Below are 26,345 nucleotides of genomic sequence, written 5' to 3'. Positions count from 1 at the left end.
CTTTGTCTCCTTAAACTGGAGAGATTTCTGAACTTTCCCTGGGTTCTCTCTCTCTGCACCATGGCCGGGAAACTCTACCCAGTCAGTAAATTAGGGAAATTACAGTATTTACCTGATTTGTTTCCCTGCCCCCAGGTATTATTATCCTTCATTACTTGGTATCTAGTGTCTTGAAAGATATTGTTTCATGTATTTTCTTTGGTTTTTAGGTGTGTCAGGGAAGAAATTGAATCTGGTCCCCATTCCTCCACTTGACTAGAAACTTACATGATATCTACATTCATGGGTAGTCTGATCTACAATTTAGTTTCCTTGTCCTACTATTGTATGACTTTAATTGAAGTTTTGTTAACCTCATGAAATAAATTGGGTAGACTTCCCTCTTTTACTGTTTTTTGGAACTATTTGTATGATAGGGAATACCTGTTCTTCAAAGAATAAAGAATTTGTAAGGCGTACCTGTAGAACCAGCAGAGCCTGTGATCTTGGAAGGAGAGGAAATTAGAGACTTTCGATTGCTGATTAAATTTTTTAATGCCTCTGGTTTATTTAGCTTGCCCATTTCTCCTTATGTCATTTAAGTAATTCACATTTTTCTTAAAAGTTATTTATTAACGTTCTCCAATTGAAATTGTCACAGAAATTTTCTATGATTTTAAAAAATCTTTACTATGTATATACTTATATTTCCCTTTAATTCTTAATAGCATTTATCCGGGACTTTTCTTTTTTAGTGTTTGTAATTCCTGTTAGAGGTTTATTTATTAGTTTTTTAAAGATACTACCCTTTAATTTTGTTATTTTTCTTATTTTCAATTTTCAAATTTATTACTTTCTGCTCTCATCTTCACCATATCCTTCTACTTATTTTTAGGTTTACTGTTCTTTTTATTTTCACTAGTTTTTCTCTTTTTTTTTTTTTTTTTTAGTTGAGTTTAGGTGAAATGACTTTCACTTGTCTTTAATATTTTTGCTCTTAATAAATACAGTAAGGATACTCTGGCACTGTTAGAAAGTAGCACATGTCATCTCCGAACATTTTACAGGGCATATTCTTAAATACAAATGAACTTGAAAGCAAGTAGCATGACTGAGTATCAGATTTGACATTGCACTTCTATGTTAGTTTCTTGGGGTTGCTATAACAAAGAACCACAAACTGTGGTGCAACACAACAGAAATTCGTCATGTCACAATTCCAGAGGAAGTGGAGAATCAAAGTGTTTGCAGAGTCATGCTTTCTCTAAAACCTGTAGGGAAGAATCTTTCCTTGCCTCTTCCTAGCTTCTGGTGCTAGCACTCCATGCTTGGCATTCCGTGGCTTGTAGCCACTCTTCTGCCGTCACGTGGAGTTCCCCACTCCATGTGTCTGCCTTTACATGGCTTTTGCTTCTTCTTCTTCTTTTGTAACAAATGCATTTTTTTTTAGATTTATTTATTCAACAGAGAGAGAAAGCACAAGTATGGGGAGCAGCAGGCAGAGGGAAAGGGAAAGGGAGAAGCAGACTCCCCCATGTGGGGTTTGATCCTAGGACTCTGGGATCATGATCTGCACCGACGGCAGATACTTAACTAACTGAGGCACCCAGGCGCCCCAATGTTTGCTTCTTCTTCTTCTTCTTCTTCTTCTTCTTTTTAAAAGATTTTATTTATTTATTTGACAGAGGGAGAGAGATCACAAGTAGGCAGAGCAGCAGGCAGAGAGAGAGGGGGAAGCAGGCTTCCCGCTGAGCAGAGAGCCCGATGTGGGTCTCCATCCCAGGACCCTGAGATCATGACCTGAGCTGAAGGCAGAGGCTTAACCCACTTAGCCACCCAAGTGCTCCTGTTTGCTTCTTTTTATTTTTATAAGGACAGCAGTCATGTTGAATTAGAGCTTACTCTCATCATCTCATCTTGGTTATGTCTACAAAGACCCTATTTCCAAATGAGGTCACATTCACAGGTACCAGGGGTTAGAACTTCAACATCCCATTTTTGAGGTTTCAGTTCAACCCGAAAGAACATAATCTAAAACTGAGATCCAAAGAGATTAAGTAACTTGCCCAAGGTCAAAGAGTTTAACTACTACTAGCTACTACTCAGATTTCTCCACTAATAGGCTTGTCCAAATACCATAAGATATACTCCATTGGCAAGTACCTCAAAACGGTGGTGCATAAGTATGAATTTAAATCACAATAAATGATACTTACAGATAAATATGAATTTCTGGGAAATAAAATCTTTGCTTAGGCAGCAACTTCTTCGACCTCAGCTGCAGCAACTTCTTCCTAGGAACATTGCCAAAGGCAAGGGAAGCAAGGGCAAAAATGAACTATTGGGATTTCATCAAGATCAAAAGCTTTTGCACAGCAAAGGAAACAGTTAATAAAACCAAAAGACAACTGGCAGAATGGGAGAAGATATTTGCAAATGACATATCAGATAAAGGGCTAGTGTCCAAAATCTGTAAAGGACTTCTCAAACCAACACCCAAAGAACAAATAATCCAATCAAGAAATGGGCAGAGGACGTGAACAGACATTTCTGCAAAGAAGACATCCAGATGGCCAACAGACACACGAAAAAGAGCTCCATATCACTTGGCATCAGGGAAATACAAATCAAAACCACAATGAGATACCACCTCAAACCAGTCAGAATGGCTAAAATTACCAAGTCAGGAAATGACAGATGCTGGTGAGAATGCGGAGAAAGGGGACCCCTCCTACACTGTTGGTGGGAATACAAGCTGGTGCAACCACTCTGGAAAACAGCATGGAGGTGCCTCAAAAAGTTGAAAATAGAGCTACCCTATGACCCAGCAATTGCACTACTGGGTATTTACCCTAAAGATACAAATGTAGTGATCTGAAGGGGCACGTGCACCCAAATGTTTATAGCAGCAATGTCCACAATAGCCAAACTATGGAAAGAACCTAGATGTCCATCAACAGATGAATGGATAAAGAAGATGTGGAGATACACACACACACACACACACACACACACACAATGGAATACTATGCAGCCATCAAAAGAAATGAAATCTTGCCATTCTCAATGACGTGGATGGAACTAGAGGGTATTACGCTTAGCGAAATAAGTCAATTGGAGAAAGACAACTATCATATAATCTCCCTGATATGAGGAAGTGGAGATGCAACGTGGGGGGTTTGGGGGTAGGAAAAGAATAAATGAAACTAGATGGGATCGGGAGGGATACAAACCATCAGGGAGTCTTAATGTCACAAAACAAACTGAGGGTTGCTGGGGGGAGGGGGGTCGGGAGAGGGTGGTGGGGTTATGGACATTGGGGAGGGTATGTGCTATGGTGAGTGCTGTGAAGTGTGTAAACCTGGTGATTCACAGACCTGTACCCCTGGGGCTAAAAATACATTATATGTTTATAAAAAAATAAAAAAAATTAAATTAAAAAAAATCTTTGCTTATCCACCAGGGGGAGCCAGGCTCCATAGGGCTCCCAGGACAACCAGGAGTACCTGGAGAGGATGGAGCTGCAGGGAAGAAGGTAACACTTGTTTTTCATGTTACTAGACTGAGAACTGTGGAACCTCACTGATACCTTGGTCCCACAGGATTTCAAATTAGACCATCCAGGACAAACCTAGTCATTTTAAGCAAACATCTCACAACTCAAAGTTTCCTTTTTCACTTATTTTAGAGAGAAAAAGCACCAGTTTAATGGCTGAATAGTGTCTCATGCTCTCTACTTTCTCTCTGGCATTTCAACCATGGCATTCTCCAGTGACCTAGTCCCTTTGGGATTCCTAGAAAGCACTTTAATTGAAACCTTGAGAAAAACACTTTTTCCCCTCCAAAAAGAGAATCTGTAAATCCATTCAGGACGTAATTATAATGATTTTTTGAAGTATTATGAGTTGACATTTGAAATACTCATTTTTCAAGATAAGTAGAGAAAAACAGCAGATGGAAAGGCTGAAGGTCTTTCTCATTTTTTTTTTGGTAAACCAAACCATCAAATGAGAATTATGAGCCAAAGGAAAGTGAGCTTATCCTTTGAAAATTGGCTGAGAAATTGGACTTTTTCCTATTTCAGCTGCTCTGGGCTCAACTAGAGTTTGATATGAGTTTATTAAAGTTGGTTAACTCCAAAATTAATTTTAAGACATTATTCTGAAGGGGCTCAGCAGAGAATACACTGGCCATAAAAGGAGACAAGGTGGGCTTGTACAAACTGTCCATGGAGGGTTCACTCACATATCAGTGTCATTTCCTTTAGGGAGAAGCAGGTCTTCCAGGAACGAGAGGCCCAGAAGGACCACCTGGAAAAGGACAGCCTGGCCCCAAGGTATGGAACTGACAAGGTGTTGGGGAAAGCAGACTGCCCAAGAGACAGTTTAGGAGAAATTTGATTGCTATTCCTGCTATGTCTAATATGCTTACTTTTGGCTTAAAATTATGGCTCCAGCTTGTGCATTTTCAGAAGACAGCAAGTATGTATTATTCATTTTTATTTTCCTAAGATCTATCATAAAATCTATCAAAAGACCCGGCAACTAGAAAGAGTTCAACAAAGGTTTTCTCAATAAATGGTCAGACTGACATTTTAAAACACATAGAAAAGAAGCCTTGAGATATATCCTTGAGACTTGAAAGTCCATACATTTTCTTCAAATATTTATAGTATCTCACACAGTAATAAGAAATATCACCTTATCGAAGGGAGGTTTCATTTTCACAACTTGGCATACATCTATCTTATACATCGTAGAAATGCTGGTTGAATAAGATCTTTATAAAGATGAGAATATCCAAATTCATTAATAGATCACTAGTGACATAACCTACGGCTTCTAAGATACCAGATGTTCCTGTAGTTTTCATGTACAGTCATCAGTGTCCATATAAAGATTCTGCAGAATTATATATGAGCAAAGTAAAAATAAAATCTGCATACTTATTAGAGTTGTATTTATAATTGCATTAAAATGATCAGTGAAAGCTTAAGAAGTCTACGTCTTGTGCAAATATTGGGTTTTTAACCTTGAATGTGAGAATTTGACATTTAAATATATTTGCAGAATTTCAAAACTTTTATTGATTTATCAGACCATGAGATCTCCCTCTCTCTTTTCTTTGTGAATGTGGACAGAGAATACCTTTTTTATGTCCACCAAAAATACTTTTAGAAATTCGTGTCTATTAACATTCAGGAGAACTGATGTTTTCCAGAATATACTTTTGGAAACCAGACCCCTTGGAGTTAATCATTGAAGCTGGAAGAATAAATGATGTCTCTGGTAAAGAGAGCTGAGGCTTGAATCCCACATTTTACAGTAGTTGGAGAAAAAAATATTCAGAAGAGCATGAAGATAAGCAGAATAGTTACCATGTTAGGGAAGCGAAGGTGAGAGGGTTTCAAGAGGAAAGCACTCGGTGTTGTCAGATGCTACCGACAGAGCAAGGAGAATGCGCTGGAAAGAGAAGGCACTGGGTGTGTAGCTCTGAGGAGGTTTGTGGCTTGTGGAAGGTTATGGAGAAGACTGATAGGAAGATGTTATGTGGCCCAGATATGCTACAGTTCAGCGCAGGCACTTTATTACATTTAACTGGGTTCCTACTGTTGTCTTCTTATTAAGAAGCCTTCTACTGACTTATTTAGGTCAGTAAATTAAGTCTGGAGTGAACAGAGGAAAATAACTAGTTTGCAGTTAGATTTTGCTTCTGCTGGCAGATGATAATGATACGATAAGTTAAGGATACAATAACGTTGAGTGTTGTGCTTTTTTTTTTTTTTTTTAAATCACCTACGTCACTGCTCTTCATTAGTTTGGACCTTGGGGAGTTAATCTAATCTTTAGGTAGGAGTTCACCTCTTCTTCTCGAGGGAGTGTCTGCTTTGCTGATGACCTTGGGAACATGCCAGAAATGTGAATTCTTGGAACTCAATGCAGACCTACTAAATCAGAAACTGTGGATGTGGGGCTCAGCGATCTGTGGGCTAACAAGCCCTCCACATGATTCTGAAGCACGCTTAAGTTTGAAAATAGTAGGATAGTCATTTATGTCAGAAAGGTTTCAGTGGCCTCATCAGCAAACCTCCAAACGTGATTCCTTCCTTGAGCCACATTTGGATATACCACCTTGCAGTTGAACCCTGATTTAAGGACAGTTTTGTAATGCTGTGAGGGCCCTGTTGGAACGTAAGAAAATTCCTTCAGGGAAGTACTAGCTTACTGAGGAACAGCCAGGGGGCAGTTTCTGAGATCCAGGTTAATGCCCATGCATTTTTCTACCAATAGAATTATCGATCTCATTTGGGAGACAGAGCTAGATTCCTTATTGAGGAAGAAATGGGGCTGAATTTGAAAAATCTGGGGTTTTTTTAGTGGTGACATTTAGTATATCTAGCTCTTTCATTCTTCCCTTCCTTGTCGCCATCTTTACAATCTATAGATGTAAAATTAAAAAATTTTTTCTTATTCAAGTATAATTAACACAGTGTCTTATTAATTTTGGGGGTACAATATAGCAATTCAACAATCTGACACATTTCTCAGTGCTCAAGATACATGTACTCTTCATGCCTTCCACCGAGTTCACCCATCCTGCCACCCACCTCCCCTCTGGCAAATGCCCGTTTGTTCTCTCTCTTGGAAAATATCTCATTTTATGTCTTAAAACTCAAACAGCATTAAAGCTGAAAAAGCATAGGTAGCTAGCTGTCTTTTCTGAAACTGCGAACGTCTCAGAAGTATGTGCTAATAAACCAATGCTGCAAAAGAACTGGGAATTCCAATTCAAGTCCTCAACGAGAGATACTGAACTTAGATTTAAAAAAAAAATCAAATCATATTCAATAAGTGGTAAAGAGAACAATTCTGAAGTCATCCAGTCTGCTCAAGAACATTGACAAATCCTGTACAGCTGAGCTGGACTTAGAACACATGGCTTGGAAATCAGTGTGAGTTGAAAACATGGTCCTGACAGGGTTGCTGTAAGAGCAAGGAGGGCTTGTTCATACAACTGTATTTTTATCATTATTTTGTCAGGGTGATGAAGGAAAGAAGGGGAGCAAAGGAAATCAAGGACAGAGGGGATTTCCAGGGCCTGAAGGGCCAAAGGTATGTTTCTTATATTTTCATTTATGCTTTGGGGAGATTGTAATTGTGTCTCATTTTAATAGAACAAACAGGCTGGAATAAAGAGCCCATAAAATATGTGATCTTCACTGAAGCATTTATGATATGTAAAGATCTTCTGTATGTCCATTCTTTCAAGTGATCACCAAATATTCAGAAGTTGAGATAAAGTTAGGACTGTCGGAGGTACCGATTCTCTTCTATCTTGTTTTGTGAAATAACAACATGGTTCCAGACTGAGAGGCAAGGTGGGGGTGGTGAAGAACAGGGCTTCAGAACGCAGGAGAGTAGGATTCTCCTGCTCTACCTGGAACCTTTTGGGACCAGCCACTTCAATCATAGAAAGCAATAACAGTGTCTATTTCCCAGGATTGCTGTAAAGGCTGAAAGAGTTAGTAAAGCACTGAGCACTGTTGCTGGCACATAGCAAGTGTTTGGTACATGGAGCTATTCAGAGAGGAAAAAAAAAATCATTACTGTGCAGTGAAAAGTAGGGGATCTATGACCTGATAAACTGACCAGGACCAGACGCTGAGGATAAAGTAAAGGAAATTGCGAGACAGGCAATCAGGTGTGTGTCCTGACTTAGCCGAAGAGAATATTGAGGTCATCTGGATGTGTCAGGAAACAGAAATTGCAAACCTAAGAGAGTTCAGGCTTCTAGGAAGATGCTAATTGTAAAGAGACATGGAGTATGTTGAAGGACCAGACTATTAAAGAAACAAACAAATGTACAAAAACAGTACCGGCAAGATAAGAGCAGGTAGAAAATAAATCACCCCCTGTCCACAAGCCATTAAGCTTCAGTGTCTGTCAGTATCACCTGGGAGTTTGTTACAAATCAGTATTTCTTGGCACCATGCCCAGACAGTGGGATTTTAGAAAGTGGGTGGGTCCTAGAAATCTACGTTTCTTAAATAAGTGTCCCGTGCTACAGGTAATTCAAGGAGCACAAGATGAGAAATGCCATTATATAAGGAAAGTGTTATATCGGTATTAATAACAACGGTTATTCCTTATATCTTACTCTCTTTGTCAAAGAGTATTTTCCTGTATTTTGAAATAAAGCTTTTTTGATGAAGGACTGCCATATTTTAAAGCATAGTCACAATGTAATATAGGGTCTTTAAAAGAATTACATACTATCTATATATATATTTTCATATTTTTAAAAAGTAATTGACTTTAAAAAAAGAAGAGTAGAATAGATGAAATCTAGAAACATAATTTTGGTTTAAAAGTTATCTCATAAAACCTGGTTTAATGAGAGTTTTAACAGGTTGATGTGTTATTCCTTTGCCATAGGATTGAATTGGGTGGTTATCTGTCGCCAGAATCCTGGCTGTGTCATGTGCCAGTGCCTTATAGGTTTGGAATTAAAGATTTGGCACGTACATGTGTGGCAGGAACTGAGCCCAGGTGGGCTGGGGTGCTCAGCCTATGGGTCTTACTGGATAATCAACACAGTGGGAGGCCTCAGCTGTGAAGGCGACTGTGGTCCAGGGCAAGAGTCATTAGCGGAGAGTCTGATTGATGGAGTTCCTCTCAGAGGAAACAGGGGGCCAAGTGAGCAGCTCCCACCACAGAGGACAGTTCAGCCTCTAAAGCAAGGGGAAAGCACATTTCTTGGAAAGGCACAGATAATATTTCAGGCCTTGTGGCCAAAGGGCCAAACTGAAGGTATTATGTGGTCACTTAAATAACAATGATTTAAAAATCGGAAAATTGGGGCACCTGGCTGGCTCAGTAGGTAAAGTATGTGACTCTGGATCTTGAGGTCATGAGTTGAAACCTCGCACTGGTGTGGAGCCTACTTAAAAAGCAAAACAAAATATGAAAACCATTTTTAGCCCAAGGCTGTGTGAAACCTGGCAGACGGCCATATTCAGTCTGAAGGTGGCACTTTGTCACACCTGTCCTACATCAGTAGTTTCCAAACTGATTGATAACAAATCCCTGACTAGTCAAAATAAACTCGACCACACTTCAATATAGGTTTATTCTTTAATTGTAGTTTTAACTCATAAACAATAATAATATACTATAAAATTTACATAAATAGTTGAAAATTTAGAAGAGATAAAAATTTATAACGAAGCCCTAATATTTTCTTCTAGTATCCCAAATGGGTCATTTTGAACACCTGGTAGGGTGTGTATACCCTTTTTTTAATGACAATTGCTTTGGATAGTGTCTTTAAGCGAGATAATTGTACCTATATCAGAATTCCCAGAGAGGCCTCATAAAACTCATATTCCTGGGCCCAGCCCCTAGATCTATTGAATTAAAAATCTCTGGTGCTGGGGCATCTGGGTGGCTCAGTGGGTTAAGTCTCTGCCTTCGGCTCAGGTCATGATCCCAGTGTCCTGGGATCGAGCCCCGCATCGGGCTCTCTGCTCAGTGGGGAGCCTGCTTTCTCCTCTCTCTCTCTGCCTGCCTCTCTGCCTACTTGTCATCTCTGTCTGCCAAATAAATAAATAAAGTCTTTAAAAAAAAAAAAATCTCTGGGGCTGAGACCTGACCCTATATTTTATCAAACTCCTCTGATGATTTGAGGATCACTGGTCCAGAACCAGATAGGACAGAGATATTGTTTGAGTCTTTCTTGAGACTCAATATTGAGACCCCCCCCCAAAAAAAGACATTTTTTAATTCAAAATTCCATCGTTTTTACCATAAACTCCCTAGTTCTAAAAAAGTGATATGAGCTAAGATACAATGGAAGACTGATATACCATGGGCTATAAAATAAAATAACAAAGGAAAAGTTTAGAAGGAACTACAGGAAACATTATTTACTTACCAAGTATACCCAAGAACTTATGTTGATGAAAACTGTTGTAATTGAACAAACATTTCCCTCTGAGTTTCCTGACATGCAATACAAAAGGGAAGCACCATGAATTACATAATTTTTATTAACTAATAAAAGAATGCACAAGGGATAAAAATTTCCTAATATTTAGAAACTAATTGAGTGCATTTATTAAAGGCCCTGAAATGTTCATCATCAAAAACTTTAGCAGTGGTTTAGCAAAAATGTTCAAATATTTTCACATTGGTCTGTGAAACAGGTCATAATATTTTAAAATGCTGGAAATACATTTCTATGTTTTTCCTAATATAATTCCTATATATGGTTTCTTTGCTTGTAATGTAATGAGTATTTTGTTCTTTTCTTTTTAGGGTGAACCAGGAATTATGGGCCCTTTTGGGATACCTGGAGCATCAATCCCTGGACCACCTGGGCCAAAGGTATGCATTTTTGGGAGTGAGTGAGTGAATGAATGAATGAATGATTGATTGAGTTATAACTTGGATCTTTGGCAGTTGGCGTGGGGAAAAATTCATGATATCAGTAAACTAGAATTTTAGTTTTGGAAGAACCCCAAGATATTATCTGGTTCAACCCTGACATTTCACAAGTAAGCAAACTAAAGGCTAGCAGGAAATTGAAGATTAGAAACCAGGTTTCTTGCTCCTGGTCTTGAAGTTGTCACTTCACCATGAACTACCCCTACCAAATTCTAGACCCTAATGCAGGTAAAAATTTATTGTGTTTATTCAGAAGAATCCAGTAGGATTAATAATCAGAGAGTCTGGCAGAGAAGAAAACCACTCAGATTTAAGAGCTTTCCTGGGTATTTGTATAGTCTAAATATTTGAGTCTAGATAGCCACTTATTTCAGTGGCCTTTCTATAAACAGCTGTCACAGTCCTCACTGACAGGTTTTATTTGCTTGGTATTTGAAATCCCCCTCAAATGTATTAGAAGAAGCTACTACCTCAAGATCTGAGACTGATAGATTAAGCCCTTTATAAATTGGCTCACTCTTTTGTGTTCTATGCTATTATGGTTTCTCCTGCAATTTAAAGCCTGAAACTGAACATTATTTGAAATGTGCAGGGAGATAGAGGAGGACCGGGGATGCCTGGATTTAAAGGAGAACCAGGAATTGCTGTTCGAGGACCAAAGGTAGGCTTTATTTGTGTTCTTTTTTTCCCCCTCCATAAGAGAGAAGGGAGGGGCACCTGGGTGGCTCAGTGATTAGGGCCTATGCCTTCAGCTCAGGTAGTGATCTCAGGGTCCTGGGATCGAGCCCCAAATCGGGCTCCCTGCTCGGCGGGGAGCCTGCTTCCCTCTTTCTCTCTGCCTGCCTCTCTACCTACTTGTGATCTTTATCTGTCAAATAAATCAATAAAATCTTTTTAAAAATATATAAAAGAGAGAGAGAGAGAGAGAGAAGGGAAAGGGGAATTAATGAACAGAAAATTGATAGTTGAGACTTTTCTCCTCACTCCACAATGATGGACTCTAATGTAAAAGTACACTATCATTGTTTTTAAAAAATCAGGCCATCAGATGATCCATTTTTCATGAATGTGGAGGGATGATAGCTCCTATGGTTAGATTTTAGATGATTAAACATTTGTTTGAAAATGCTTCTTTTGTAACGTCTGTGAAATAAGAGATTATATGACCCGTAGCTTCCTTATTTACATATTAATGGCCTAGGTATCTCTTTCGTAAAACATTGTCCAAGAAGTTCCTGTTTGGGACCTTTACTGAATTAAATTTCTCTGCTTTCTTTTCCATCTTTCAGAGTTATTTTAAATGAAAATGCAAATAATCATAGGAGATGACAGTTTTAGGTAATCATATCTATTTTCCATGGCAACAAAGCACCATTTCCCTGCTTACACAAAACTCAGCATGACAGCAAAATTTAACATTCCAAATGTCACAAACACATCCCATCCCTGTTTATGAGAACGGGCTTCAGGGCTCCATAATCAGCACTGTATCGAATTAGTAGCATGTTTTTATGTGGTTTTGAAACTGGCTTTCGTTCTATCAGATTGCCTCTTCTGGATAAAAAGGATCCAGTACTAACATCAGTGATTTTCAAAACTTCAGAAAAGAAAACTTAGAACCCTCTTTGAAATATAATGTGAAATCTCCTATATACTGTTATTAAGTTGGAGAGCTCCTTTTAAAGATGGAGGGAGGATCCTGACTTCCGTTGTTCCTAATCACTTTTAAAAATTTTTTATTTATTTTTTAAATTTCTTTTCAGTGTTCCAGAATTCATTGTTTATGCACCACATCCAGTGTTCCATGCAATATGTGCCCTCCATACCCATCATCAGGCTTATCCAACCTCCCACCCCCCCCGCCCCTCCAAAACCCTCAGATTGTTTTTCAGAGTCCATAGTCTCTCATGGTTCGTCTCCCCCTCCAATTTTCCCCAACTCAATTCTCCTCTCCATCTCCCCATGTCCTCCATGTTATTCCTTATAATCCACAAGTAAGTGAAACCATAGGATACTTGACTCTCTCTGCTTGACTTATTCCTAATCACTTTAACAGTTGTCCTTGCTAGAGTGACAGTTTTCTGGTTTACTGGGGACACAGAAGGTTCTGGGATGTGGGATTTTCAAGCTAAAACAGAGCCAGTCCAGGGCAAACTAGAACAAGATGTTCATCCCAGTCCCCCAACTCTGAGGCACATGGCAACCCAAACTATGTAGGAGGCAAAGAGAAAATTCCAAATTTTCTCATGCTAAAACTATAGCTTTGGCCTTGATCAAGAATGTTTGGATGGCAATTTTCATATAGTTTAATAACTTCCTAATCTGCATATTCCTAGTTCCTGATTTAAAGCTACTTCTCTCTACTTATACTTTTCTTTACAAAAAAAAAAATAAAATCCAGTTAAATGTGCGGCCTAGATTTATAAAGATCCCCACCCCGTTTTTTACTGATCATTATTCGTGTTGTTGGTGATGTATTTAATTGATGTGTTCCAACTCCTTACTCCACAATTTTTCTAATCCCTTGGCCTTTAACGATACTCCTTCTGTCATTCTTCCCTAGTGCACTACTTTTTAAGCTTTTGAAAGGTTAATGTCTGATGGAAGTCTTGGCACATAATTCAGTTTTGCATATGACTTCAGGGAGCTCCCAGGTCCTCCCCTAAAGTCTGTTATGAAACACCAGATTAAGATTTCTACCTTAATTTCTGCTGAATGAGAGAGACGCTTCAAATCACTCTGCAGGATATTTTCTTGAATCCAGTGCATCAAGGCCAAGTGACAAAAATTTTCCCTATAAAAATATTATGAGGAGTCCAGAATAAAACTCTGACACAAAACAGTGCCCCTCTCCCTGCCCCCAATATTTCCTATGAACATGAGAAGTAACAAGCTAACTGAAATTTTTACAGGACACAGGACACAGATCTCTAGGAAAAAAAAAATGTTTAGTTGTAAACTATAAACGTTTTAACATTTTTTTCCTCCCAATGTGGGTGCCAGCGGATAAACAGTAACAGCTGCTGATAATCTGTTATAGTCTCATCGCTTCTCGGCCTTTTGGCTAAGATCAAGTGTAATCTGTTATAGTCTTGAAATTTAGGAATAAAAACTGAAAATGAATTTTGGATTCTGGTTTTCTTTTCCTTCCAGCTTAACCAGGGAGCAGTTCCTGCTTTGTTTGGTTGGGGGCCTATTCCTTGTGTGAGCATGGAAAGAAAAGGGCATCTTATTTGGGGACATGTCCCTGTGGAATGTTTAGGGCTTTAATCTGAAATATGGTTGGAATAGCACAAGAAATCCTTCTGACATGTGATTGGTTAGTTTGCTGCGGCTAAGGATATGCCAAGATTCACGGCTCCCAAAGAACTTTTTTTGCTCTCTGTCACTTAACTAGAAGGGATCATCCCGTGTTGTTGTTGATGATAAACAGTCCATTAAGTTTTTAGAAGGGGTCTCTTGTTTTCTAAAGATCATCCTTAAGAAGGTTCATCATGTTAAACCAGTTTCAGATTTAATAGGAAAAAAGCAGCTATCATATTCCTGGTTTTCTAAATAAACTTTTTTATTGCTTAAGGAGTATGCAGGTTTCCTCACCACCTCCCCCCTGCCCCTGGCAGGCATTCATTCCTAGAAGTAGAGCTAGGAACAACTTTGGGGAGTTGGGTTTGGGGCTATATTTGGCTTGGAATACTGGCAGTATGATCAGAATGTGAGCTCCTTGCATGTAAGGAAAGCATGGAGAGTTCTGCTACTTTTTCCAAAACACAGGTCTGCCAATGATCAGTTTCTTCCCAACCATAAATATTTAGAAATAAGAACAGCCTTAAATCAAAATAATTTATATGTGTTGACAAGGGCCATTAGAAGAGTTATCACAGTGACAGAACCAAATGTAATACAGAAAGAATTACATGTTTTATATATAGCAAAATAGATTTATATTTTCTAAACCTGAGAGTCTTCTTCATTTTTTTTCTTCCTCTCTCCCCATTTTACTTTAGTCAGAAATTTCTTTGATCTGTGGGGCACCTGGGTGGCTTGGTCAGTTAAGTGACTGAGCCTTGGTTTCTGCTCAGGTCATAATCTCAGGATCATGAGATGGAGTCCCAAGTTGGGCTCTGAGCTCTGCAGGGAGTCTGATTGAGATTCTCCCTCCCTTCCTCTCTAACCCTCCCCACTTTGCCCTCAATTGCACTCTCAAAAAAAAAAAAGCCTTTGATTTCCATCTGAAGGAGAGTTACACATCTCAGAAAATCCTGTTATTCAAAAGGCAGTAATCACGCTTCCCAATCCTCTGTATAGGAGGCCAATTATAGCTACTATAGTTTTTGATGCTAAAGGTTATCATGTAAAGCAATATTTAGGACTTCTTTCTAGGTCTCAAGATATGAATCATAAACTGTGTGTCCTATCTATTTATAACTTTTTAAAAAAAATAATCTGTTTTTAATTTTCATATGGGCTTATTTATTCCCTGTGTGATTCAGGCCCCATTGGAGAGGAAATTAGATGTAACATAACAATAGGTAGTGTATAATTATCTTATTTGACATTCAAAATTTTACACTTGAGATTTTGCTACGTATTCTTTCCTTCTCTTCTTCTCACACTGTATGTATTAAAATTTCTCATTTTAATACTTGTCTACAATTTATGATATGAAAAAATGTAATTTTATTTTATTTTTTTATTTTTTTAAAAGATTTTATTTATTTATTTGACAGACAGAGATCACAGGTAGGCAGAGAAGCAGGCAGAGAGAGAGGAGGAAGCAGGCTCCCTGCCAAGCAGAGAGCTCGATGCAGGGCTCCAGCCCAGGATCCTGGGATCATGACCAGAGCCGAAGGCAGAGGCTTTAACACATTGGGCCACCTAGACACCCCAGAAAAAAATGTAATTTTAAAAATTAAAATATCACTGATCAGTCATTTTTAATCCCTATGAATATGTTTCCTATAGAGGATTTTGTAAGGTTCACATATATTCCCTGTATTCATTCCACGCTTCCCACCAAACACAAGTAGGTAAGACTTATGAAGAGATACTTAAAACAAGTTGTCATATGTGGTAGACTTCCCTTCTAAAATTTTTAAAATCATTCCTTTGCACTTATCAAGTGCATGTTTGCCATAGAGAGTTGGTATTGTGCTTAAGTTTTGCCAGATGTTTCATCATTTAGTCTTGTGATGTCACCCAGTGTTGAATTTACGCAGGGGGCCCAAGGACCTCGAGGACCAGTGGGTGCTCCAGGACTCAAAGGGGATGGCTATCCTGGCGTGGCTGTAAGTGTGGACATCACTGCAATTTCCTTCATTCCCTCCCTCCTTCCCTCCTTCCCTTTCTTTCTTTCTTTCTTTCTTCCCTCCACATGCTCCTTTCTCCATCCCTTCCTTCCTTCCTACCTTCCTTCCTTCCTTCCTTCCTTCCTTCCTTCTTGATAAATACTGCGCATGACAAGAATGCTCACTCTCTTCCTTATTATATCATCTCAGGGACCTCGGGGACTACCAGGACCCCCTGGGCCCATGGGCTTACGTGGAGTGGGAGACACTGGAGCAAAGGTAAGATTTTAAAATAGGCAACATAGTAGCTTCTAGGAAGATGTTTTGTAGGTAAGTGACTTTGGTAATGGTGAAATTTTTTTTATCAGACATAATAGAGGAGAAGTGGCATCTAAATAATTGATAGTTATTTATCTTCAACTATGGACTTCCTGGGGGAATTTACACAAATTTGAACATGGATTAATTTTGTGGATTTTCTCCTTCTTCTCTGGTAGCAACTCTCAGGTTCCTTTGATGCTTTGTTTTCTGTACCAAAGGCAGAGTTACGTCCAGAGCCCTCCTTCTTTAGACATCTCTTCCCTGAGGTGATCTCATCCAGCCCCATGGTTTTAACCACTACTCATATGCTGATGACTTTCAGATTTCTGTCTTTCCCCTTAAGCTCTGGTTGTACACATCTAGCTTCTTACCATATAACTTCTCTTGGATTTCTCACAGACATCTCTAACCTAAGGCCCAAATTTTAATTTAATTTTGATTTTTACCTCATAAGTCTATAAATGGCACCACCCACCTCATTCATGCCTCAGCCAGGAGACTTGAGTCATTTTTGTCCCTTCCTTTTCCTCTCCCTCCATGTCTAGTCTTTCGGTAAATGTTGTCAGTTCTCTTTTCAAAATACATTTTGATTCTAGCTGCTTTTCTCCTTCTGCTTCACCAGGGCAGACCACCATCATCACTTGTCTGGGCCATTAAAATAACCCCTCCTTGGGCCTTCCCTCTTCTACCTCGGCCCTTCTGTTATCTGCCAGGCAGAGCTGTCTTTTAAAACCAGGAATCAGATCATAATACTTTCCTTCTCAAAAAACACTCTGATGGATTCTCTCCGCACTTAAAACAAGATCCTACTGCTTCCTATGACCTATGTATCCCTTCACGACCTGATTATAGTTCCTACCCCCTTTTCCTTTTTGCCTTTTGTGGGCTACACTGGCCCACCCTATTTCAGTTCATTCTTGCTTCTGGGTCTTGGCTCTGTCAAGATGGTTCATTCATACGGCCACAGCTCAAATCTTGCCTAACCTGAGCCTGATCGCCTAAACAAAGGACAATTGTCTCTCCCTTCACTCATTACTCTCACATGCCCCTGTATATGTCCTCCACAGAAAAACCACTTTTTCAAACCATCTTGCTCATTTACTGTTCTGTGTGTCCCACCAGAGTATATGTTTTCCTGAAGGTAGGCTCTTTGTCTTGATCCCTGCCAAATTCCTGGCACCAGAAGTAGCCATGCCACCCAGTAGGGCCTGTATAACATGTTGAGTGAGTGGAAAGTGAATGAACGATCACTATTACCCTAAAGAGAAAACATGTCTGTAGAAACATATCTACTTAGTTTTTCAAGTGCTTCCGGGTCATTAGAGAGAGATGTTCTAATTGCTCAATGTCAGCTTCTTGTTTTGATTTTTTGGTCTCTGCCCCAGCCTGTGGGAGAGACATCACCTTGCCGATGCTTCTGTACAGTGAGGCAGGGGCCCTTTTGCCTTCTCCTTGGGACAATGAAAGGTGGGAGACCCATGGTGCTAAATATTGTCTGTAAAGGACAGCTTGACTCCTCCGTCTCTGTTAGCATAATCACGAGAGCCCAGGGAGAGGCTGTGTCTGAAAGTACTGTGTAAACTATATGTAAACTATACAAAGGAGCACACGTGAGATACTTTTATCAAGGTTCTGGCTTGGTCTGACTCAGAACTGAATCCAATCCTCTAACATACCTTGACAGTGTCAATAAACCATACTGAAGGTATGGAGATAAGGAAGCATACTTGGGTATGGTAGTATTCTTTTTTTTTTTCCTTAAAGCATAGTCATCTGTCAAATGTTAAAATTTAAACATTGGAAGACATTTCAGTATGTAAACTTTGCTGTTTTCTGCTCTGAGTGGAGCATGGGTAAAAACTTTTGTTATTATATAAATTATTATGTAAATTTCCTTTAGTGAGGAAAGTAGAAACTTATTTAATATATGGCATGAAATAAAATGTATTAAATAAATTAAATTAAATGTATTAAATGTATATTGGAATGTGTTTGTATTCTAATAGAAACATGATCATTTATACTTCCACTGAATAGATTATTATATTTTAGATAATATACATAGTATATATCTATATATATAGTATATATATATCTATATATAGTATATATATCAATATATATATTGACTATCTATATATTTAGATAAGTATACATAGTGTATACATATACATATAAATTATACTATTAAGTTACTATTCTACATTTAACAATGATTATAAAGGCAGGCAATTATACACAGAAAATATTTTTTTTTAATTTGTTTCTATTATGTCAGGTCATTTAACATACAAACTAAAACGTTTAGTAAATGATTCCATATACTGGTTTTCTCTGAAAGTCCCCTATATTCGTTATCATGTACATTTTAGGCGGAGGGAAGTCAAGAAAAAGCTTGTTCCTTCAAAATTTTATGTTGCCTGTTTTACTTTTTGAAACAACCAACATGTTGCCATAAGATGTGTATTAAGGGAGACTCATTATCTATAGACGGAAGGCTGAGGGGAGGCAGCATCAGACAGCTCATTCCTAGCTGAGGGGAGGAGAGAATATTGGCTAGGATCTGCCTCCCCCCTCCCCCAACCCACTCTCAGCTGCCTTTCCTTTTTCTCTTTGACCTCATCCTGTGGCTGCTGAGAAAATGTTTTATCCTGGAAATCGTGCAAGCTGGTCTTAGAATTACAGAACTTGGATCACAAACTTGGAAATAAAGGAAATTCTAAAAGCAAACACCAGCTTTTAAATAATTTTCAATATCATCTCTCGTCTTTGGTAGAGGCCTTAAAGTCTTTATGTCGTCTTTTTCTCTGAAGAAAACTTTTGGAAACACACACACACACATACACAAGTAAAGAAAGAGAGATATTTGGAAAAGTTTAATTCCACCTAACTTTGTTCTTCTGGTTTGGTAAAGTGGAGGTGAGACCCTCAAAGTACCTAAAGGTGTCAATGGTAGTGAAAGCAGTGGTCTCAAATGGGTGCAAAATTCACCTCCTTTCATTCTGACTTAAAATACCAGAGAAATTGTAAGTATGTGGGAGTGTGTCTGTGTGTGTGTATAATTGTATAGAGATACATATCAGATATGTTTTTCATTTAAACTCTGTGTAGTCACCTTAAAATTCTGGCCTAAAAGTGCATTAACTTACAAAACAAATGTGTTTGAAATGAGGAAACCATTAAGGTTGACAATTTATGGTAGGTTTTGGTGCTATTTAGTTAAGGGCACATGTGTTTAGCATATGACACAGACATTAGAATCAAAGCTTCTATGTTTCAAAACCTATCAGAAGCAGTCCCTGACATCTTGCACGCTTGTAGTACTCTCTGGCTTTTTTCCAAGTGGAAGAATTCCATATGACATCAGTGGTTATAGTACTTCTATATACAGTTGCCTTCAATTGCATCTGAATTTTGACAAGGGCTTCTGAAAGACTTCTAAAATTCTTATAAAAACTACATTTCTAAGTAGATAGGAGATACAGTTTTAAAATCTGCTTTTGAAACATACCTGGAAGAGAAACTGACAACTTACTTTCTTGCTGAATGGGAAGCACTCACCTAGTGCCCAGTTCCCCGGACCCAGACTTGTTTGTTGATGGGGAAGGCAAGCTCAAGGATCTTATTTCGTGCTGCCTGTACTTTTCCACTGAACCCCTATAGACAAAAAAGATGCCTTGTGATTTGGGGACTATCATTATGTGACCCTCACCTGCCTTTGAGAAGCTCACTTGACTCTTTGCTCCTGTATTTTCACCTGCAAAGGCTCAAGAGGTACATGGGACCCAGGGGCTGAGCCACTGATATCTCTGAGTGTGAGAGTTTACCCTTGGCCTCCTAGAAGAAACATGCAAAGAGTGCCTCTCCTGAGCTCCGTAAGGACAGGTACATCCTGCCACGTACCTCTCTCAGTTCTTTTAGCCCCCTTCGGTGTGCTAGTTCATCAGAGAAGAAGCCATTTCTTCCCTGAAACTTTGGAGCAGGTGAGCTGGGGCCAGGAAAGACAGTAAGCACAGAGGGGCTCTAACCTGCCTGTTAGGGCCCTCAAGGGGCCTCTTCACCATCAAGTGTTTGGAATAAAATCTGCGGGCAGGAAGCATATGTTGAGTTGTTGCTATTATTATTGTATAGTATGTCAATAGACATTATATACTACCTAAATATTTCCAGGATATCATTGCCTTTTAAACAACTCCCTTGTTTTATAGGAAAGGAGATAAGGAAGCAGAAAGGCTGAACACCTTGCCCCTTTATAAGAGAAACAGTGTTGATACTATATTGTGTTCATGTGTAAAAGGGAGACTATGAATATGGGTGAATGAATGCAAATGAAATGAATGAATAAATCAGAGCAGAGAGACTGACTTGCCCTGATGTGCAGGTGCTTCATTTTCAAAGCTATCTTCCAGATATCTTGGCATACAGTCAGATTATTTTTCCTTTCCAGCCAGCCAACCTTTCCCATCGTCCAAACTTAAATTATGTAAACATTAATGAATTAAATTATGTAAACATTAATGAATTAAATTACGTAAACATTAACCCAGAAGAGTTAAACAGTTTTTAAAAGCTTTAAATATTTGCGTATTGTAAATACATGCTTTATTTGACAAAATTGGTCCATAGTCATAAATTAAAATGCAAGGCTCTGTGAAATTCCACCGAGTGTCATTATTCTAAAAATGTTCCCAGCATTTGAATTGCCCCTCTGTTCTCTGCAATGGCTCACATATGTGCACACCACCAACAGGCTGTGGCAGAACAGAGGAGCGATTCACACAGAGCTGCATTAGGAATTTGTGAATTCCATTGGTGGACATGGACTGGACAAGAAACTCCATTTTGAACAGTCTCTGACAAGGAGGGCTGGCCTCGGATACAGATTTCATGACAGTGACGTTAAGTGTCTGCGATTACAGGTTGGAGCAGGAAAAACCCACCTCCCATAACAGGACTGCAAAATTGTGACAGGCAAGATAATCAGCTCAATACCAGGACTAATTAGAGCCAGATCCATATCAAGTTGAAATACCAAGCAACTTGACCTTTAGATTTCAGAAAAGGTCGCATTCAAGACCAGGAAAACTTGACTAGGTGACTTTTCAAGGTTATTCCCCAATTCAGTTCCATGCACGTTCTTTAAAATTAGAGCCGTATTTGGTCTGTGTTGTGACCTTCAAGGCTGCTTTCATCTCTCCTTGCTGTTTTCCTAGCTCTGCATTTCTCTCCCCAGCAGTACATACATACCACCTCTTCCTTCAGCCCTGGAGACACACAATAAATCCTCCTAGCATTGGCCACCCATCAACACATTTTTATTTTCAGTAATTCAGACTAGAGAAGCTCTCCCTCTGTGGGAAACTATATTGACTATCATTACAAGAGAGCCTTCTCTTCTCTCTGTCATTAGGAACAATATCAGTATTTCTATTTTCAAGATTCCCAATGTAGCTAAATAAGAAAGACTCTCTACCTCTCCAATGATATTCTCAGCACCTTGGCACAGGGGAATCTTTTGTTCATCTTTGAGAAAAGAAACAATCAAATTGTTGATTGTCTCCTCCTCTTCCAACCGCCCCCCCCCCCCCCCCCCCCCCCCCCCCCCCCCCCCCGCCGCAACCATCCTAAAGCAAGTTTTTAAATTATCATGGACTTTGAGACACTGAAGCTTGGGGGTGAATATTAAAGCTCTAAGGAGAGAAATTAGTTGGAAGAATAGAAATTATTTAAAATATTTTGAAAACACACTGGGAAAATATGCTAAAGCAAATGTTATCATGATCTGAGTGCTTGTTTTCTAGCACCTTCTTCATTATTTTCACATCTCCCTGATAATTGGGCTGGTAACTGTTCCTGTCTCCCTTTTCACATTAAAGGGTGTCGGTGAGAAGTGACTGAGTGCTGTGACAAAGGCCAGTCAACAACAAATATGCATTCTCAGTATCAAGTTGTCTATTCAGAAGCTTACAAAAAGCTAAATTTCCATGGCCATCCTGGCAGGTACGGCAGAGTTACCAGACCAGTGCCTAAGTTCATTACAGAATCCATTCCAGAGCGGTGCTTATGTTTGCGGTAACTGAAGCCTTTGTAGTTAGATCTCAATTTTATTTAGAAGCCAGAAATGATGGCGCCTGGGTGGTTTATTTGGTTAAGTGACTGCCTTCATCTCTGGTCATTATCCTGGAGTCCTGGGATCGAGTCCTACATCAGACTCCCTGCCAGTGGGGAGTATCCTTCTCCCTCTGACCCTCCCTCTTCTCATGCTCTCTCTCTCATTCTTTGTCTCTCAAATAAATAGATAAAATCTTAAAAAATACAAAACCAGAAAGGAAGAAACATGAGGCAGTTGTTAATCATCACGTTGACTTATGAGTTATTTTGAAACTCAGTCATTCTCTGGTTTCATCATTTGGTAAAATCTTGAGTACTATTCCTGGGGAAATTTTTTGGCAGCTCATTCTTTTCATAGTGAATTCAGTTTTTTCATTGTCCCCCAAGTAGAAAAGCATGAAATCCCTTTTAGAACAACTGTAACCTGCTTCCACAGTCCTCCCAAAGAGTGACAGGGACCTAACAGGCATAGACCAAGGGCGAAGCAGGGATTAGAGCCTCGTCTATGTGTGTGGTGGGGGTGGGGGAAGGCAGTCTCATTGGGCTGCTTTGTCTTGAAGAGCACTATCTTCTCAAACATTGTATTTAAATCTTATAAAATCCAGAAGGTATAATAGATTGTTTCCTTTTCACTGCTCGGAGGGGACCTCTGTTACTTACTAGATGTGTGACCTCAGCAAGTTACTTACTCTCCCTGGGACTTAAGCCTCCTCCTCTGTGGTCTGGATAATGATGCCCACCTCACAGGCTTATTCTGAGAAATTAATGGAAGAATGTCTATAAAACATTTGAATGAATTCTAACACACTGATGTCATAGTAGTCATCACAGTGTGCCTTACTCTGCCAAATCAAGTATGTTGCAGTATGGATACAGAAAGAAAATAAGAATTGGTATAGGTAGAAGATCTGGAAAGAGATTAAGTAAAGACATTGGGGTAAACCACAAAACAGAGCAGTGGCAACAATGGGGAGAGGGAGAGGATAGCCTTAGACAGCTGGGCACTGTACATGTGGTGAGGTCCTCTCAGGGATGTGGTTATGAAGATGCTTTCTTTCCTCTCCTTGAGAGAGTGTGACCAACTGAATGTAGGAAAAGGACGTTGGAAAAGAGGTAAAGGACTTAGGAAAAGACCCATGGTCTTTGCATTAAATGGTAGCTGGAAGAAAATCTATGGAGACTTTAGCATTTTGCCTCCAGCTCTTGCCAACACCAAGAAGGGAGGTGGGACCTGGAGTCTGACCTGGGTTTGGATTGCTGCTAGCTGCATGGTTTCTAGGAAATCATGTAGCCTTATCTGGAAGTCTCAGTTTCCTTTCTATAAAATGAAGTAAGCTGATGTTGGGATGATGAATGAAAAGTACCTGCCACATAATACATTTAATAAATGTTAATTATTATTTATTTTATTATTAATTATTGTAATTTTAATGTTACCAAAGCACAGGTTTACCAATGAGAAAAAAAGAATGAATGTGATAGTGCATTTGGTTTCTTTTCCTTTCTATTAAAAAGTGAAGTTTGCGGTATTAATGGTTCCCAGGGCCATCATAAGATTATGTATGATTTTTAAAGGTGTTGAAATCAACCACTCTGCAAGATTATGGTCTAGGGGAAACTTTCACTGAATCATTTGTTAAATTCACATCTACAAGTACTACAGGGAGTTAGTTCTAAAGTTGACCATTTCCTGTGAAAACGGAAGGAGTATCTCAAGTCTAGAATTCCTTTTGTGAGCCAAGAGGAAGCTCTGGGCGATCTAAATAGTTTTGTTTGTTTGTTTTGTGGACGGTAGGGTTAGGACTTAGGCTATGCGGTCTTACAAAATTGGTGGATATAGTCAAAAAGGGCAACTCCAGAATTTGCTTGTAGGGCTCTTTATTATCTCCTGATGCAAGGGCTCCCTCTGTAGGCTTCAGTAACTCTCAGCTCTTGCATGGGAAGCTAAGTCCAGCTGTGCAAGTGCCTGTCGTAATTCCTTTTGTTTACGATTGTCATGCCATCCACTGACAATAAAATCATACGTCTGAAAGTGTCATGGTGAATGTCTTTCGTAGGTACCACTGGTGCTGTGTTGTGGCAGACCGGGTGCTATCAAATGGTGAAGTGAGTCTGGACCATGGTCCTCTTGTAGGCCCTCACTGGGTATTATGGCCTTCTAGGGCCACATGGCCAAAGGAACCAAAGACAGAATACATCTTCAAGACCACACCATAGTAGGGAGACACTGTTTCTGTGGATTCCTGTAGCTCATTAAGTACTTGATATTCCCATCTATTAAAAAGTATGTTACCTGGGTGGCTCAGTGGGTTAAGTCTCTGCCTTCAGCTCAGGTCATGATCCCAGGGTCCTGGGATCGAGCTGCACATGGAGCTCTCTGCTCAGCAGGGAGCCTGCTTCCCTCTCTCTCTCTGCCTGCCTCTCTCCTTACTTGTGATCTCTGTCAAATAAATAAAATCTTTATTTAAAAAAAAAGTATATGATACAGAAACACCGAGGGACAACCCTAAACCATGTTACAGACCCACTGTAACGTCTGCAGAGTATGTTAAGCTAAGACTTGATTTAAAGTGTTTCAAGTAAATAAATGCATATATCAGATTCTATTTACCTAGGTCAAAAGATCATAAAATATTATTTGGATAGATAAAACACAGCTATACGTCAACAATTACATGGATAAAGATGGACAGCTTATTTGAGGGAAACACTGTAGCATCACAGATGATGTGAGAAACATGCTATCAAAGTTCATTGGCCAAGGTTCAAGGACAGAAAGGGCATTAAGGAGTCCACAAGGTGTGCACTCAGCCTTCAGACACCCCTACATGATGAGAGGGAAACTGAGTAAGAGAGAGAATGAATAGCACTAATAAACACGGACAAGGCTGGCTTAAAGTACATTCACTCACAACTTATTTCAACTATTTTTCCCACTTGCTTTCCCACCTGGGCTCAGTGTGTGTGTGGGTGCGTGTGTGTCTGGGTGTGTGTGTGTGCTAGTATGACTGATACTAATAGAGAATGAAGTTTTAACTAAAATCTTCACAAGAAAAATACCATGAATAGTAGAGTGTTGAATTCTTTCATAAGAGAAACATTACTCAATAAAAAAAATCTCCTACCCTGTCTCCATATTCTAAATTTTTAAAAGGTGTGTAACATTTGGGACATAACCAAGAATGCATGAAAGATATGTAAGTTCTAATGATACTGAATCCGCCCATGTGCTTTCATCCTTTGCCAATCTTTCTATCTCTAAAATCTTGTATTCTTCTCCTTATTAACGGTGAACATCATGGCAGCCTTTCCTCACCTTTACTGGTGAGGTTTTTATTGGATGTCATTCACGGATCTAAAAAAATACTGTTACAAACATTTTATTATGAAGATTATTATGTACATGTAGAAGTAGAAAGGCTAGTAAAATGAACTCCTATTTACCCGTCACAATTGAGCTAATATCAGTGTGTGGTCAATCCTGTTCTACCATCCTCTTCCCCTTCTTCCACTGCATTCCTCCGAAGCAAATCCCAGACATCTCCCATATAAAGGTTTAGCATTTATCTCTGAAATATAAAAGCTCTTTTTTAAAAAAAATAACTGCAGTACCATTAGCAAACTTAAAAAACATTAGTAATTCCTTAGTATCATCAAACATCCAGTGTTCAGATTTATCAGCTTGTCTTACAAATTTGTTACAGTTGGCTTGTCTGAATTGGGATCCAAATGATGTCCACACATTGCATTCGATTGAGATGCTTCTTAAATCTCTTTTAAGCAAAGGTTAGTCATCCTTTGTTTTTCCCCTGTGCTTTCTATGTGGACGAGCTCCTTGTCCTTGAGGGTCTTGTCGATGCTATTCCTACAGTGTCGACATGTTTCTACATCCTGTGGTTGTCAGATTTAGAGACCTGCTCAGATACAGGTCCTAATTTTCTTAGCAGAAGGCTTTCCAGGTGGGGTTGTAGACTCCCCATTGTGCCATATCTGCCATATCCAGTTGTGGCCCTGTGCTTCCAAACTCATCAGGCAAGGGCCGAGGTGAATAGAAACACAAGAGGGAGCCATTGTATCTGGGGTGGGGTTCACGGTAACCAGGCAAAGAAGAATTACTTTTGACAAAACATCAAATGGTTCTTGGTAGACTCTATTGAAATATGTTTACCTGGGTTCTGTTTGGCTGGTGGGCATCAAAATGCAG

The 26,345-nt window shown here is 39.2% G+C and overlaps 1 protein-coding gene across 1 annotated transcript in view; it reads left to right on the top strand.

Moving 5' to 3' along the window:
* The window catches only part of LOC111147328 (collagen type XXVIII alpha 1 chain), a 149,421-nt gene that overhangs the window by 70,616 nt on the left and 52,460 nt on the right, over positions 1-26,345 (top strand). Inside the window, exons 19-25 of the mRNA XM_022503319.1 lie at positions 3,443-3,514; positions 4,247-4,315; positions 7,020-7,091; positions 10,296-10,364; positions 11,017-11,085; positions 15,641-15,709; positions 15,920-15,988. Of these exons, the coding sequence (XP_022359027.1) occupies positions 3,443-3,514; positions 4,247-4,315; positions 7,020-7,091; positions 10,296-10,364; positions 11,017-11,085; positions 15,641-15,709; positions 15,920-15,988 (489 nt within the window). The remainder of the gene's footprint in view (positions 1-3,442; positions 3,515-4,246; positions 4,316-7,019; positions 7,092-10,295; positions 10,365-11,016; positions 11,086-15,640; positions 15,710-15,919; positions 15,989-26,345) is intronic.

Source organism: Enhydra lutris, unplaced genomic scaffold (assembly GCF_002288905.1).
Source record: "Enhydra lutris kenyoni isolate GAN:26980312 unplaced genomic scaffold, ASM228890v2 scaffoldscaffold16, whole genome shotgun sequence".
Lineage (NCBI taxonomy): Eukaryota > Metazoa > Chordata > Mammalia > Carnivora > Mustelidae > Enhydra > Enhydra lutris.
Note: the sequence above shows the minus strand (reverse complement) of the source record. Positions and strands in the feature narration are given on the sequence as shown.